Source organism: Geotrypetes seraphini, chromosome 8, assembly GCF_902459505.1.
Source record: "Geotrypetes seraphini chromosome 8, aGeoSer1.1, whole genome shotgun sequence".
In the NCBI taxonomy this organism is placed as follows: Eukaryota; Metazoa; Chordata; class Amphibia; order Gymnophiona; family Dermophiidae; genus Geotrypetes; species Geotrypetes seraphini.
Window position 1 is genome coordinate 51,852,360 of NC_047091.1, and position 16,687 is coordinate 51,869,046.

The 16,687-nt window shown below is 44.7% G+C and overlaps 1 protein-coding gene across 2 annotated transcripts in view; it reads right to left on the reverse strand.

The window, feature by feature from the left end:
* Positions 1 to 2,123: 2,123 nt before the first annotated feature.
* Positions 2,124 to 16,687, reverse strand: part of LOC117366068 — a 34,599-nt gene continuing 20,035 nt past the window's right edge. For both annotated transcript variants that reach the window (XM_033957149.1, XM_033957148.1), the window contains exons 5-6: positions 9,545 to 9,652; positions 2,124 to 2,664 (exon numbers count right to left, since the gene is read on the reverse strand). In XM_033957149.1, coding sequence (XP_033813040.1) covers positions 2,527 to 2,664; positions 9,545 to 9,652 — 246 coding nt within the window. In that variant the 3' untranslated portion in view covers positions 2,124 to 2,526. The remainder of the gene's footprint in view (positions 2,665 to 9,544; positions 9,653 to 16,687) is intronic.

Consider the following 16,687-nt stretch of genomic DNA (forward strand, 5'->3'; position numbering starts at 1 on the left):
TCAGCCGCATCCTTCAACCTCACGAGTGGACTCTGGATCCTCCCACACTCCGCTCCATCTTCGCTCGGTGGGGCACTCCTCAGGTGGACCTCTTTGCAGCTCCTCACAACCATCAGCTGCCCCATTTCTGTTCCAGACTCTTCTCTCCTCATCGTCTGGCCCCGGATGCATTCCTGCTCAACTGGACGGATCGGTTCCTCTATACCTTTCCTCCACTGCCTCTGATGTTGCGGACGTTATTCAAACTCCGCAGGGACAGAGCCACCATGATTCTCATCACCCCTCGGTGGCCTCGCCAACACTGGTTCTCCCTCCTGCTCCAGCTCAGCTTCAGAGAGCCCATTCCTCTCCCTGTGTTTCCTACTCTACTTACACAGCAGCATCAGTCTCTCCTGCATCCCAATCTGTCCTCGCTCCACCTGACAGCTTGGTTTCTCTCGGGCTGACCTCTCCAGACAATCTGTCTCAGCCTATCCGTCGCATTTTGGATGCCTCCAGGAAACCGGCCACCCTCCAATGTTACCATCAGAAGTTCTCCTCTTGGTGTCTACTACATCACCACGATCCCACATCATTGGCGGTGGAAACTGTACTGGACTATTTGCTCTCTCTGTCCGATGCTGGCCTCAAGTCTACCTCAATCAGAGTCCACCTCAGTGCCATCACTGCGTTTCATGAGCCTATCCTCGGAAAACCTCTTACGGCTCATCCCCTGGTTTCCCGGTTCATGAGAGGCCTCTTCAATGTCAAACCGCCTCTGAAGCCTCCTCCAGTCGTCTGGGACCTGAATGTGGTTTTCTCAGCCCTCATGAAACCTCCGTTTGAGCCTCTTGCCACAACTTCACTCAAATTTCTTACATGGAAGGTGCTTTTCCTCATTGCCATCACCTCTGCCAGGAGGGTTAGTGAACTGCATGCACTGGTTGCCGACCCACCTTTCACTGTTTTTCACCATGACAAGGTGGTTCTGCGTACCCATCCTAAATTCCTTCCCAAGGTGGTCTCGGAATTTCACCTCAACCAGTCCATTGTGTTGCCTGTCTTTTTCCCGAAACCCCATTCTCATCCGGGGGGAACAGGCGTTGCACACGCTGGACTGTAAGCGTGCCCTTGCATACTACCTTGACCGTACCAGGGCTCACCGCTCGTCCCCTCAGCTCTTTTTGTCCTTCGACCCTAACCGCTTAGGTCGTCCTGTCTCTAAACCAACATTGCGTTGCGTTCTGTTATGCTCGGGCCGGTCTCTCACTGGAAGGTGCTGTCACGGCCCACAGAGTCAGAGCTATGGCTGCTTCTGTGGCTTTCCTCCATTCCACGCCCATCGAGGAAATCTGCAAGGCTGCCACTTGGTCCTCAGTTCACACGTTCACTACTCACTACTGTCTGGATAACTTCTCCAGACGGGATGGACACTTCGGCCAATCTGTGTTACATAATTTATTTTCCTAATGGCCAACCATCCCTCCTCCCTCTCTGTTAGCTTAGAGGTCACCCATGCGTTAAGAATATGCTGCCTGCTTGTCCTGGGATAAAGCACAGTTACTTACCGTAACAGGTGTTATCCAGGGACAGCAGGCAGATATTCTTACGTCCCACCCTCCTCCCCGGGTTGGCTTCTTAGCTGGCTTATCTTAACTGGGGACCACGCACTCCTCCGTCGGGCGGGAAGGCACGCGCGCATGCGCGGTTTGGCCAACTAGAACTTTCTAGTTAAAAGTGTCCGTACCGGGGCTCCGTCGGTGACGTCACCCATGCGTTAAGAATATCTGCCTGCTGTCTCTGGATAACACCTGTTACGGTAAGTAACTGTGCTTTATGTTATCTCGTTAAGTGCCAATTCACAGAAATTAAATTCTAAGTTTTTACATTGTTCAGATCATTGATGGAACCATATCCACATTATTCTCTTCTTGGTTGGGCTAAGAACATTTCAGCACTCCCTAGTAGGAATTGAATAAGCATTGGAGCATTTGCCTTGCCGGCCTGCGGTATAAAGCTCTACCACGGTTTGATAAAAGAAGCTCTTAGTCTTAAGCATGTTAATGCACATTAACACAATAGCACCTTTTTGCAGATCTAGACCAAAGAGAGAGAGTAAGACATGAAAATTATTATATAATAAATCTGTTTTATTTATAGCAATATATTCCCTTTCAGTATTCAAGGCATTCTGTCATCTACAGCCCTTCTGCTAACTAAAGAATGCATGACTACAACTCCCAGAATGCTCTGGTGCAAAAGGGAACATAAAGAAAAGAGCCATATAGGGTCACATAAAACAATCTTTCAGGTAATCATCAGGTCACTCTCACCTGCAAAAATGCACCAAGTAGATAACTGGAAACAGTTTCAGTCACTCTATCCAGCGACTGTTTGCTTTCTTATGTATAAAAAGGAGAAACTGTAATTGTTCTAAATCACCATGCTGCATAGGGTATTGTTTATTTTTGAAAATATACTTCTTTGAAAAACCCATAAAGTAATTGTTTAAAATAAGTATTTCCTCCAAAATTCTTATTTTGCCATTCAAACTAACAAGCTTCTGTTAAATTCATAGGCCAATTTCAACTTTTTCTTCCCGCTGGATTGGGTCCACTGTTGGAAAAGTGCCTGGAGGTGATGGGAAGGACTGAAGCCATTCATGTGGACAAAGATTCCTGCCCCCTGGAGATAAAATTGTATATTGTGTTAGAACTTTAATCTCCTTTCTTTTGGTGGAATCCTACATTGTAATTATCTAACTAGTCACAATATAAAGAGACTGATGTTATAAGGCTGTAAGAGTGACTTACTGTTCTACTGAGGTTGTGAGAATTTGCTTAATTTTGCTTTGTTCTCTTCCACTGCAGTACCCTCTTCTCCACTTTGATTACCAGTGTCTCTGTTTCCAGAAATCCCATCATTACCCAACCAGAGCTTTCTCTGCTTTGTTCAGCTTACCATTGTCTCTGTTCCCAAAGGCGGCATTATACATTACATTACATTAGTGATTTCTATTTCGCCTTTACCTTGCGGTTCAAGGCGGATTACATAAGAGTTGTTATGATAATAGGAAGAACATATTGTTAAGATATTAAGAAGTACTTAAGGAAAAGTTTGAGCATTTTCTAATTTGTTAAGGAGTAGTTGGTAATTGCAGGAGGAGTTCAGAGCCTGTTTGGTTGTGTTATATTGGTTTTATGTATTTTTTTGAAGAGTAGGGTTTTTGTTTCTTTCTTGAAGGTTTTGTAGTCTGTGGTCGAAGTCAGCAGATTGGTGAGCTGTCGGTCTAGTTTCGCTGCTCTGGTGGCCAGTAGGTTATCATACATTTTTCTTCTTTTGACATTATACTTGACTAAGGCCAAGATTCACTAAGGGCATGGATCCAATCCGTTCCGTGAGCGATCCGATCCGATCTGTGTCCGGGGGGGCTGATTCATGAATCGCCCTCATGCAAATGAGGGCAATCAGAATTATGCCCCCCAACTGACCGCCCGGATCGCTCTATAGCGATCCCCACGCATGCACAGGCCATCTGTAGATGGTCTGCGCATGTATCGAAGAGCAGCGACCTTTTTTTAAACTTTACTTTTAACATTTTAGCAACCCGTGGTTTTAACCCGCTTTAAACCTGTGGGTTAAAACCATGGGCTTGCACTGCAGGGGAAGGCTGGGGCAGAAGCAGGGTCCCCAGCAGTCGTTTGTTTGTTGATTGGCCAGCCCAGTCGGTGTTGCAGTTTTTTTTTTTAAGTGAATTGCTGCCTGCGTACATTTGAATGCGCAGATCGGAGGATGCTCGGGACAGAGGTTAGTGAATCGGGTTGGAGGGAAATCGGGTCGCAAAGGGGTCGCAAACAATCGGTTTGCTTAGTGAATCTAGGCCTAAGTGCTTCTATGGAAAAAATTTGACTAGCAGTGTTTGTACTACAGCAGCACATGCTAAAAGAGCAATGGCATAGTAAGTGGGGTGGCGAGGGGGTGGTTCACCCTGGTTGCCATCTTCCTCAGGGCACCAGCATCCCCCTCCTCTCCTCCCCCCTTTCCCACTCCTCCCCCTGCCGTGCGCATGCCCCTTCCCTTCCCCCGTACTTTTTTAAAACTTTGGTGCAAGCCACAAACTTGCTGCCCATGTTGGCTTCGGTGCTCTCTCTGATGTCACTTCCAGGACCCATGCCTAGGAAGTGACATCAGAGAGAGTGCTGAAGCAGATGCGAGCAGTAAGTTGGTGGCTACTTGTGCCAAAGTTAAAAAGGTACAGAGAAGGGGCACGCGCGCGCACAGGAAATAGGGGAGGGGAAGAGGGCGGGGGGGGGGGTGCCACTCACCCTCGCTATGCCGCTGCAAAGTAGCAAGACCAAGGAGCAGGATGTGCTTATTGGGCACCTATGATTACTGACTTAATTATTCCATTTTCTACTCTATTTGTATATCTCATTTTTAATCCCTTGTTTTGTTGAGATGTTTATTAAATTTTCCTTTGACTTCTTTTTCATCCATGATAATCACCCTTTCATATATGGAATCGTCCCCAATTCCAATGCTCTGGGGCCATTGGCCAGCCACTATAAATGATCAATTTTACGATCATCAGGTTTGCACACTTGTCATATGTTCTCATCTGACTATATACTGTAATTTTTAAACATATTTGTCGTTTGTAAATGGTTACGTTCATTTAATCATCTACACTGTCACTTCTGAACAAACCTTGAACTGTAATTCTTGGAAAATTTTGTCATTGTAAACTACTTAATACACCTTGTCTAAGTGGTATATCAAATGAAATAAATCTAATCCAGTCTGCTCCATCTGCCCCCTCCTCATCTACAGATCTCCAATCAGTTATCTCCCTCTCCTCTGTTTCCAGACCCATCATTTCTGCCCCTTCATCTGGCATTTTCCCTCTCTTTGAACCTCCCGGGTCTACTTTAAAAATCAGCTGCTCTAGGGGACCCCATGAATTGGCATGTCCTTCCCTTATTTCCAATCCTGTCCAAGGTCTCCCTCACCTTCCTGCTCCACTTCTAAAATGCAGGGCCACCAAGAGACAAAACTGGGCCCTGGGCCAGGGAGCAAACAAGACCCCTGGCTCTGCTCACAGGACCTCTGTTCCCCTGCTAACAACACCCCTACCTACCACCTACCTTTTGTTCCTTTCCATTTGTTGCTTTTTTTTCCAATAAGAAGCCTGCTGCAGATCCCTCAGTCTCCATTCTGACTCTCCTCCTATTTTGCCTGCTGGGTTAGTGTGTTAACGTTGTTCTGCCATGAACCACAGGTCCTCCTCACTTACCGTGACCATTTATTTTTTTCATCAAAACAGGACATCTATTAATTGTCAGTCCTGCCCCCAATCCCGCCCCCACGAGGCAAGTCTCTTTTAGTTGATAGGCATGAGGGCATAGAATGAGGTTAAAAGGTGATAGGCTCAGGAGTAATCTAAGGAAATACTTTTTTACAGAAAGAGTGGTAAATGTATGGAATAGTCTCCCAGTACAGGTGGTGGAAACAAAGACTGTGTTTGAACTCAAGAAAGCATGGGACAGGCACGTGGGATCTCTTTGGGAGAAGAGGAGATAGTGGATGCTGCAGATGGACAGACTGGATGGGCCATTTGCCCTTTATCTGCTGTAATGTTTCTGTTTCTAAAAACAACCAACCAAGAACAGCAAAACAGATTAAAACTTTCAGTCCTAAACCACCTCTTTTAGTGTTCTTTGCAGATTCCAAATGAATAATTCCAGGATTTTAATATTTCTTTTCTTTCCTTCTTCCTTGCAGTTTCTGGTGCCCTAAGCCTTCACTCACAATTACTCATGGATTTTTTTTCACTTATTTTTATATCTTGCCCTCATCTCCCAAAGAATCTAATCTGCCCATTGCAATGATGGTCCTGGGCTCAGGGCCATGAACTAGGGCAGTGTTTCTCATCTTGGAGTACCTCCTTGCCAGTCAGGTTTTCAGGATGTCCACAATGAATATGCATGAAAGAAATTTGCATATATTGGAGGCAGTGTAGGCAAATCAAGTTTATGCATATTCATTGTAGATATCCTGAAAACCTGACTGGTAAGGGGGCATAAGCAGCAGAACGCTGTTTTGTTTGGGGGGGAGGGGTCCAGGCCCCAGTGGAGTCTTGCGGCATGACCTCTCACCAGCTCCCAACTCCCCCACCCACCTCCTCCCAGCGCTATACTTTTAAATCTTTAATCGGTCGCTGCACAGCGTCAACAAGCAGGCCTGCACCCAGAAGTAGAATGAAGGGTTCCGGGGCAGGTCTGCTTGTTGACACTGTGCGGCGACTGCCCAAAGATTTTAAAGTACAGCACCAGGAGGAGGTAGGTGAGGGAGTAGAGCCATTACTGATCGGTGACCACCAATCCTTAGGGAGACTGTGGTCCCTGTGGCCTCTCCTGTTCCGATGCCCATGCAAGGGGTGTCCTCTAGAACTGAGTTGAGAAACACTACACTAAGGCTCCTTCCAAAATGTTACAATCATATGACCTAAATTTGCCACTAGGTATCATTAAAAATTGGTTCGATGTAGACCTAAGCAATCGGAAGTATGTTGTTCCTGACTACGTTCTGAAGATCCATATTAAAAAACTACTCAATTTATGGAGTGGTTTAAAAAAAAAAAAAGCAAAATTAGCTTAGAAATCCAGCATCTAGATATTTTAAAGCTAGTACTTTTGGTTTATTGGACCCTTGAGTAAGGCCATAATTTACTTCTGGGGGACTTCTGCAAAAAAATAAATAAATTTAGAATTCTGCAAAAGTTTGCATACTATATTTATTAAAATAATACAATATAACCATTATCTTTGAGTGGCAAATAAATCTAAACTTCAAAACAGACAGAATTTCTTACAGATGCAAAATTTTAAAGGTTTTATATGATCATACTTCTTCAGTCCAAAAATCAATCTAACCGCTGAGTTTTGAATCATACGTAATTGCTGCATATTTCTCTGAGATACTGCCAAATAAGCAATATTGCAGTACTTAAAGCTACAAACATCAGCACATGACAAAATCTCAGTGCTACCTGGAATCTATTTTGGACTCTACAGATTACCAAATTAAAATCTCTGAAAACAAAAGCCCTAACCATAAAGCAGTAAATCACTCTTCCCTACACATACATGTACACACATACTGCCCCTCTCTCTTACCTCACTACCCCTTCAATATTTTTTCCTTCTCCCCCATCTCATCTTCCAACACTCTCCCAGCTTCTCCCCACCCCCCCACCCCCACCAAACATATGAACTCTTACTCCATCACTCATCTCCGCACCCCACACCCATCCTGCTTTCCCTAGTTTATCTCTTCACTGCACATAAGAACATAAGAATTTGCCTCCGCTGGGTCAGACCAGAGGTCCATCCCGCCCAGCGGTCCGCTCCCACGGCAGCCCCTCAGGCCTATTACCTGTGCAGTGGTCCCTGACTATTCCTATAACCTAGCTCAACTCCTATTTGTACCCCTCAATCCCTTTATCCTCTAGGAACCTATCTAAACCTTCTTTGAAGCCCTTTAACATGCTCTGGCCTATCACGGCCTCTGGAAGCAGGATCCATGTGTCCACCACCCTCTGGTTATAAAAGAACTTCCTAGCTTTTGTTCTAAACCTGTCCCCTTTTAATTTCTCTGAGTGCCTCCTTGTACTTGTGGTTCCCCACATTGTGAAGAATCTGTCCCTGTCTACCTTTTCTATGCCCTTCAGGATTTTGAAGGTTTCTATCATGTCTCCTCTAAGTCTCTGCTTTTCCAGGGAGAATAGCCCCAGCTTTTTCAATCTATCAACATATGAGAAGTTTTCCATACCCTTTATCAGTTTAGTCGCTCTTCTCTGGACTCCCTCAAGTACTGCCATGTCCTTCTTGAGGTATGGCGACCAGTACTGGACACAGTACTCCAGATGCGGGCGCACCATATTCCCATCCCCCACATCTCTCCCAGCTCCTTGCACCACACATCTTTTGCTTCATGTTTCTTTCAGTTAATTCCCCCCAATCTCTCCCCCCACCCACATGTTCCCATCCTTATGCTCCCTCTGATCAATTGCTCACCACACTCATCCCCTTACCTGTTGTTTCTCCCAGTTCCTTCCCTAATATATGTTCCCCTATCTCATTTCCCCCTGTTGAGGCTTCTCTTAGCTCAGTGGTTTTCTATCCAGTCCTTAGGGCTAGTCAGATTTTCAAGATATAAGAAGTGCCTCTGCTGGGTGAGACCAGAGGTCCATCGTGCCCAGCAGTCCGCTCGCGCGGCATATCTATAATGAATAGGCATAATGGAGATTTATGTACCAAGAAGGCGGTGTGTGCAAATCTATCTTATGCACATTTATTGCAGAAATCCTGAAAACCCAACTGGCCTGTTGGTTCCTGGGTTGAATACTACTGTGCTAGCTCATTTCCTTCCCCCTCCACCATGCCATTGCACCTTCCCTTAACCCACCTCCCTCTCTCACACACATCCTCTTACTCCCAATCTCTTTCTAAGCACTACATCTCCAAGCCTTCCCTACACACCAAGCATCTCTGCCGGACCATAGCAGCCATCATTTGGCTCTTTTTGCAGATTTTTGGGTACTCATGTGAAGCAAGAAGAGCCTAGAATGTTGGCAATGCAGGAACTTTAATGTTGGAAGAGGATGGCACCTGTTTCTTTTCAGTCAAGACTGCACACCCTGCCAACCTGGGAGTATATGCACCACAGGCGTTGCCAACCCTCCAATCAGGGGGGTTCAGGGGTGGACTGGAGGGGCAATGCGTACTTCTTTTTTCCTCTCCCCTACACACACAGGTGGCACCTGTTTCTTTTCAGTCAGGACTCCATACCCTGCCAATCTGGGAGTATAGACACCATGGATGTAGCCAGCCTTCCAATTGTGAGGGGGCCCAGGGGTGAATTTGAGAGGTAATGTATTCTTCCTTTCTCCTATTAACCCCCCCCCCATGCACATATTAAACATATCTTTGTCGGTGGGGATGCTGAAGCCCCGCCAGTCAAAGAAATGCAGTGCTTGAGCCGCTTCACAACACCTTTCTCTGCTTCTGTAATGCAGAATTTGGTGACTTGCTTCTAGCTGCCGACTCCAGGACTCCCAGAGTATGGTCAGTTTTTGCGCAAACTGAGCATGCATGAGAAATCCTAGCACTGGCAGCAGGGGGCATTGCATTTCTGTAGCTGGCAGGGCTTCGACCACCCCGCCAACTGTATAAGAGGGTTCTGCAGGTTTGGAGGGGGCCTGAGCCCAAAGTGAGGGAGCCCAGGCCTCCAAGATTCCCCCGTGGCTACACCACTGTTTTGTACAGCTAAATTCTGCACAAATTCTTCATTGAGCGTAAGGGTTCTTTTTCTCTAGGGGACCATGATCCTTACCTCTAAACATCCCCAACTCTGGCTGATCTGGAGAGCAGATGATCCAATTCAGGGATCCAACTAGTGACCTTCTCCATGGCAGTGCTCAGCAATTGCACAAGCCACAGGGCTGGCCGCTATGTTTTTCATTTAATGCAGTCTGGCTGACAATTGACAATCCACCTTTCCTTACCTTGCTTAGCTTTAATTCCTGATCACACCTAGAGACAGAGGATAGTACAATGGATTTGTCCTTTTTTTGTGCTTTGCTAGGCACATCCACTACTGGTTCTGCATGATCCTTTAAAAGAAAGAAGTGCATGAATACATCAGATTTTATTCATTATTTATTCAGCATGTATGCAATTGTCAGGTCATCACAGAGCAATCATATGCCTTTCTTTGTTTCCATGTGTGTTTTAGCTGTTGTGTGGGTTCATAGTGTTAAGCGCGCGAGACAGACGCGCGCCGACAAATGAGCACCAACAATTCAGCGCAAGACTTCAGCACACCGCAGAAAAACCTTCTTTTAAAGGGCTCCGACGGGGGGTGTTGGTGGGGAACCCCCTTCCCACTTTACTTAATAGTGATCGCGCTGGCGTTGGCGGGGGGGGGGGGGTTTGGGAGGTTGTAACCCCACATTATACTGGAAACGTAACTTTTTCTCTATTTTTTAGGGAAAAAGTTAAGTTTTCAGTATAATGTGGGGGTTACACTCCCCAACACTGCAGCACGATCCCTATTAAGTAGAGTGGGGGGGTTCTCCCCCCACACCCCTTGTCAGAGCCCTTTAAAAGAAGGTTTTTCTGCGGCACGCTGAAGTCTTGCGCTGAATTGTCAGCGCTCGTTTGTTGGCACGCGTCTGTCTCGCGCGCTTAAGACCTGTCACCGTTTTGGAATACACAACAGTGTCTGCTAAGCAGGATATAAGATCTACGTGGGTGAGTGCAGAAGATTGTATAGATCGCTCAAAGGAAATAAATGTCATTTCTGACTCCAAAGCTGTTTATTCACAACCCGATGAGAGCCAGTCAGCATGGCTTCAGGAAAGGGAAGTCATGCTTGACGAATTTACTACAATTCTTTGAAACAGTAAACAAACAAATCGATAACGGGGAACCAGTGGACATAATATACTTGGACTTCCACAAAGTGTTTGACAAAGTTCCACACGAAAGACTTCTCAGGAAATGACAAAGTCACGGAATAGAGGGAGACATACTAAGGTGGATAGGCAAATGGCTGGAAAACAGAATGCAGAGGGTAGGCATAAATGGGAAGCTCTCAGACTGGGAAAAAGTGACTAGCGGTGTGCCCCAGGGCTCGGTTCTTGGGCCCATCTTATTTAATATTTTCATCAACGATCTAGAAGAAGGAACGTCCAGTGAAATCATCAAGTTTGCAGACGACACAAAGCTATGTCGGACAATCAGATCACAAAAGGACAACGAGGAACTACATAGAGACTTGATCCAGTTAGAGAGATGGGCAGAGATATGGCAGATGAAGTTTAATGTGGAAAAATGCAAGGTAATGCATTTGGGCAGAAAGAACAAGGAGCACGAGTACAGCATGTCTGGTGCAACTCTGGGTAAGAGTGAACAAGAAAAAGACCTGGGGGTACTGATAGATAGGACCCTAAAACCTTCAGCACAATGTGCGGCGGTGGCAAAGAAAGCAAATAGAATGTTGGGCATGATAAAGAAGGGAATCACGAGTAGATCAGAGAGGGTCATAATGCCGCTTTATAGAGCAATGGTCAGACCACACTTGGAATACTGTGTCCAACACTGGCCTCTCTACCTAAAGAAGGATATAAAACTGCTCGAGAGGGTGCAGAGGCGAGCAACGAAGCTGGTAAAAGGTATGGAGAACTTGAACTACAAAGAACGACTTAGAAAACTGGGACTGTTCTCCCTTGAGAAGAGGAGATTGCGAGGGGATCTGATTGAGACTTTTAAAATAATAAAAGGAATCGACAAGATAAAGCAGAACAAAAAAGTTATTTACGATGTCAAATGTGACTAGGACAAGAGGTCATGGACTGAAGCTGAGGGGGGACAGGCCCAGGACAAATGCCAGGAAGTTCTACTTCACACAGCAAGTGGTGGACACCTGGAACGCTCTAGGATTTAAGGGCAAGTTAGATGCACATCTCCTCGAAAGGTGCATAGAGGGATACGGGTGACTAGGTTTTCACCAGGTTACACCTGGCTGGGCCTCCGCGGGACCGGATCCCCGGACTTGATGGACCCAGGGTCTGATCCGGAGATGGCAGTTCTTATGTTCATATGTTCTCCAGGCAAGGACCAGCTCACAGAAGACACCTCATTGGATGCTACAGAGACTCTGAAAGAAGCTAAATATTCATTTTTTTCTCCTGTTCTCAATCATGCACTTATAAAATTGCCCAAGTGTAAAGGCAGAGTAGAGGAGTAACCAAACAGTGAAAGCAATAGGCTGAGAGCCAAGGAAGCCAAGTTCATATCCCACTGACATTCCTTGGTATCTTATGCAACTCTCCATTCAGTGGTGTAATAAGAGGTGGGGGTCATGTTTATGTCTTTGTGGTTTATATTTGCTTCTGTTTTTATCCCTCTTTGTTTTAATATATATTTTTAACCATATTTTGTAAACCGCTTAGACCAGTGGTCTCAAACTCGCGGCCTGCCAGGTATTATATTGAGGCCCTCAGTATGTTTATCATAATCACAAAAGTAAAATAAAAGTTTCTTATCATATGTCTCTTTAGCTATAAATTACAATATTATTATTAAGACTCAGCTAAAATGAAAGATTTATAAACTATAAAGAGTTTTACCTCATGCAAAATTGTCATTTCTTTAATAGGCCATTAACTATTTTTTTCTGAGGCCCTCCAAGTACCTACAAATCCAAAATGTGGCCCTGCAAAGGGTTTGAGTTTGAGACCACTGGCTTAGACTTTACAATATATGTTATATCAAATCAATAATAAACTTGAAACTTGGCAGACTGCCCCTGGTGCCATCTTGGTGGGGGGGCGCCAGCACATCTCCACCCCCCACTCCTTCCTTTTAAAACAGGTCTAGCTCCAAACGTCTAAAAAAAGCCCTGAATGTTACAAAAAGTTTAAACAAGAACTTAAAAACAAAAGATTTTAAAGAGATGAAACGGATTACAGACATGGATACATTTACTCTTACTCAAAGGCTAAAACTTTTAACACTAATATACTTAAGAGTAATGGGACCATGAAACCAATAGAAAGATCTATGATTCCCTCTTGCCCTAACCATACTATGACAGATGATTTACAGATTACTGTAGAGAGGATAATCATGAGGCTAGAAGCCGCTATCAGATTAGAAGCAAACCTGGAAATCTTTTAATATCACCCTTAAGCAGCCCAGTAGGTGAACAAGGCTGGCAGATAGAGGTCCTCCCAACTGAGGCAGGGTCCCCTGTTATTTTAGATCATCCCTGGCAAGCCAATGTTCCTCCCAGAATCACACACCACCCTGGTCCCCAGTTTGTGACCAACATTTGGAGAGACAGGGGCAGAGGGATGAACAGAACACATTCATATCAGCGGAATTACAGCCAAGTCAGAGTCCAAGTACCGAGCAGATATCAACAATGGAAGGACAGTTGGCGATGAACGTTCCTATTATCAATTTAACAGATTACAGTCTCACTCCTATAGAAAATAACGTTTTTAGAAAGATCTTAGTTTTGTCCTCACACAGAAATATAATGCATTACAAACGTGAATAGACCTGTTTTATTTCACCAGAAAATTACAGATAATGGATTTTTTTTTCCTAAAAATTCACACTATAATAAGGATATTTCTATAGTTAAGAATCCATCTAAGTGGATTCCTGCAGGACCCGACACTGTTATTGATACTTTTCATAAATGTGTCTTACATGATCTCGAAAGACTAGAGAAGAAGCAGCAGCAACGTTATTTCAACTTAGAAAGGGAAGAATTTAAAGCAATATGTTGCCTTTCCAGTATTTCTCAGATTGTTATTAAGCCGGTCAATAAAGGGGGTGGTATACTCAATCGTCAAGATTATGTACATGAACAGAGAAAGAGAAGGGGAAAAAGAAAAAAAAAAAAAAAGCTAGCACAGCCAAGGTGGGAGGGCAAAACAAGCACTAAACAGAAGCAGAACAATCAGGGCCCTGGGCCCGAAAAATCAGAAATGAACCTCCTGATAAAAAAATAAAAAAAAAAAGGAGGAGAAAAGCTGGTAGGAGGCCACCCCAAGGCCGCAAACCCCCTACCACTCAGGAATCAAATAGGTAGAGTATTAACAATCAAACTGCAGACCCGAGGGGACTGGGTAGGAGGCTGGTTGGGGGGGGGGGGGGGGGTCTGGGGTTTGGGATATCTTTGCTATTTCGCATTTGGTGCACCAGTGTATTTTTTGTTGTACTCATTGCTTTTTCTGCTTTAATGTGCTCTGTACACTGATTGTTTTTAGTACACATGTTAACCAGCTTGCAGGTGCTACGCTTTGTACTTTTTCCTATCATGTTTATTGACTTGTTGGTCCTTTTTATCATCTTTATCTTTTGATGCTCTGTGTGTTTGCCTGTCTCTAATTAAAAAAAAAAAGCAGTTTTCCATTAAATAAGTTGGAGGTTGGGGGTGGGGGTTGTGCCCTTGATCCTTGGGGCCCATAAGAGTACAGGGCCCTGAGACTGATATGACTGCTTTCTTATCTGTAGTTGTGCTTACTAGTCACTGTGTTTGAAAACTGATGATAATACTTTCATAATTAGTTAGTTAAGACTCTGTTTATATAGTTTTTACCATTGTATAGATGACCGCATTTATATTGTCTGCTTTCTTTTTTTTATTATCAATAAAAATGTTTAACCTTAAGATTATGTACATGAGATTCATAGGTAACTGAATGATTGTCAATATTATATTACTCTAGATTCAGATCCCACTCCAGAACTGCAAGAAGAAATTAATCAATTAATTGATTTTGCATTCAATGTCAGTTATTTTACATCTAAGGAAAATTAGTTTTTAAATGTAAAACATCCTGTGACACCTACTTTTTATGTTTTTACCAAAAGTACATAAATCTCTGACCAACCCTCTTGTTTCCTCTATAATGGGGGTTCCCCCCACAACACCCCCCCCAATGGCAGCGCCAACACTACTCCCCCCACAACACCCCCCAAACCCCCCTCGGAGCGCTTTCAAATTGAGTTTAAATCCGGCGCGCTGATGTCCTGCGAGCGATTGTTGGCCCGGCTTTGTCTGCGCAAGATTGTCTCGCACAGTTTTAACTATGAACCGAATTTAGTCATCAAAAATATATAATCCAGTTTTTGACAAACAGCCTTTAAACCAGGGAGTGAGGGCTTCCTCCATTCCCGAGTTCGGACTAGAGAGTTGCGCGGGGACAAAAATCCCACCCATCCCCGCCCGTCCCCGCCAGGATCCTCTCCGTCCCCATCAGGATCCTCTCCGTCCCCACCCGTCCCTGCCAGGATCCTCTCCATCCCCACCCGTCCCCGCCAGGATCCTCTCCATCCCCACCTGTCCCCGTCAGGATCCTCTCCGTCCCCACCAGGATCCTCTCCATCCCCACCCATTCCCGCAAGGAATTACCTCCATCCCCGCCCGTCCCCATAAAAAGCAGCAATTACTTCTGACAGGATCATCAGTTCCACAATTTCTTTTGTGTTTGCGCTGCTGTTTTCCTTGTGGAATCTCTTTGGTGGAACCCTTTTCTTGTTTTCTGTTCAGGTAATTAACTTATAAACCCCCTCTTTTACTAAGGCTGACGTGTCCATTATATTATATGGCCGAACCCTGCTTCCAAAGCCTTTCATCCTTGTGGGAGTCCCATTGGCTAGAGGGGGGTCCCCGTGGGAGTCCCATGGGCCAGAGGGGGGTCCCCGTGGGAGTCCTGTGGGTTAGGGGGAGATTCCTGCAGGAACCCGCGGGACCTGCGGGATTCCCGCGATCCCCGTTCCCGTGCAGACCTCTAGTTCAGACCAGTCTACCTGCCACAAAGATATAAGAGACCAATTTATGTACCCTAGGGCGAATCCCTACTGGGCAAACATTGAGCAAACAATACTCTGCCCATACCCTGCTGTTTTTTAAATTATGATTTGTTATGTATGTTTGTCTGCATAATTTTATGTACAATCCCTAATCTTGGGAATGCTGGATTATTGCTCATCTACATTGAGTCCCTTGTGTTGTACAATTTAGTGTACATTTTATTGTACCCATCTCTGCACCATTATTCAAATAAATTGTATGTCAAGATCATTTGTTCCACGTTTTTCATTTTTTGTTCTGTGGTTGACTTTGTGGCACTACCTCGGTGGACCTTGTTTGTGTTTTCAAACTCTTGTACCTACCATGTCTGACGTCAATGATAAAACAGTTGTAAACTATACAAAATACAGCACTAAGATTAATCTTTTCCATGAACAAAAATGACCGCAGAACACTAGCCTACCTAAAAATACACACTGGCTGCCAGTGAAAGGCTGAATCTTATTCAAATTCTATTGGCTGTTGTTTAAAATACTACATGGCTATGCCCCAATTTATTTGAACATTAAACTCGCACTGAAAGAAGCAAAAAGGCCTCGGAGAAACATGAATCCCTTTATTTACCCCTCAAACAAAAAAACAAAAAGGCTAAAAAAGTTATTCCAAGCAGTAAAACTAGATAAAGATGTTGTCAGAATCTTAGGTGTCATGTTGGATTATAGAATATTCCGGAAAAAAATAAAAACAATGCTATTTAGGAAGTTTGTCTTGCAATGTTAATCCGATGTCTGTCTAATAATAAGCTTTGAAATGTAATTCCTTAGAGATGTCCAGATACCTCTTGTTGTAATCCGCCTAGAACTGAAAGGTTAAGGTGAAGGTCATGCATATAGGGAAAAAGAACCCGTTGTTCAACTACAAATTGGGGGGGGTATTGTTGGGAGACAGCAGACTCGAGAGAGACTTGGGTGTGCTGGTGGATGCATCACTGAAGCCATCTGCACAGTGCGCAGCAGCCTCGAAAAAAGCCAACAGGATGCTGGGCATCATAAAGAGGGGCATAACAACCAGAACACGGGAAGTCATCATGCCATTGTATCGAGCGATGGTACGTCCGCATCTGGAATACTGCGTCCAGTATTGGTCACCGCACCTCAAGAAGGACATGGCGGTACTTGAGAGAGTCCAAAGGAGAGCAACAAAAATGGTAAAAGGGCTGGAACACTGCTCGTACGCCGAGAGGCTGGATAGGCTGGGGCTCTTCTCTCTGGAGAAAAGGAGACTCAGGGGAGATATGATAGAGACCTTCAAG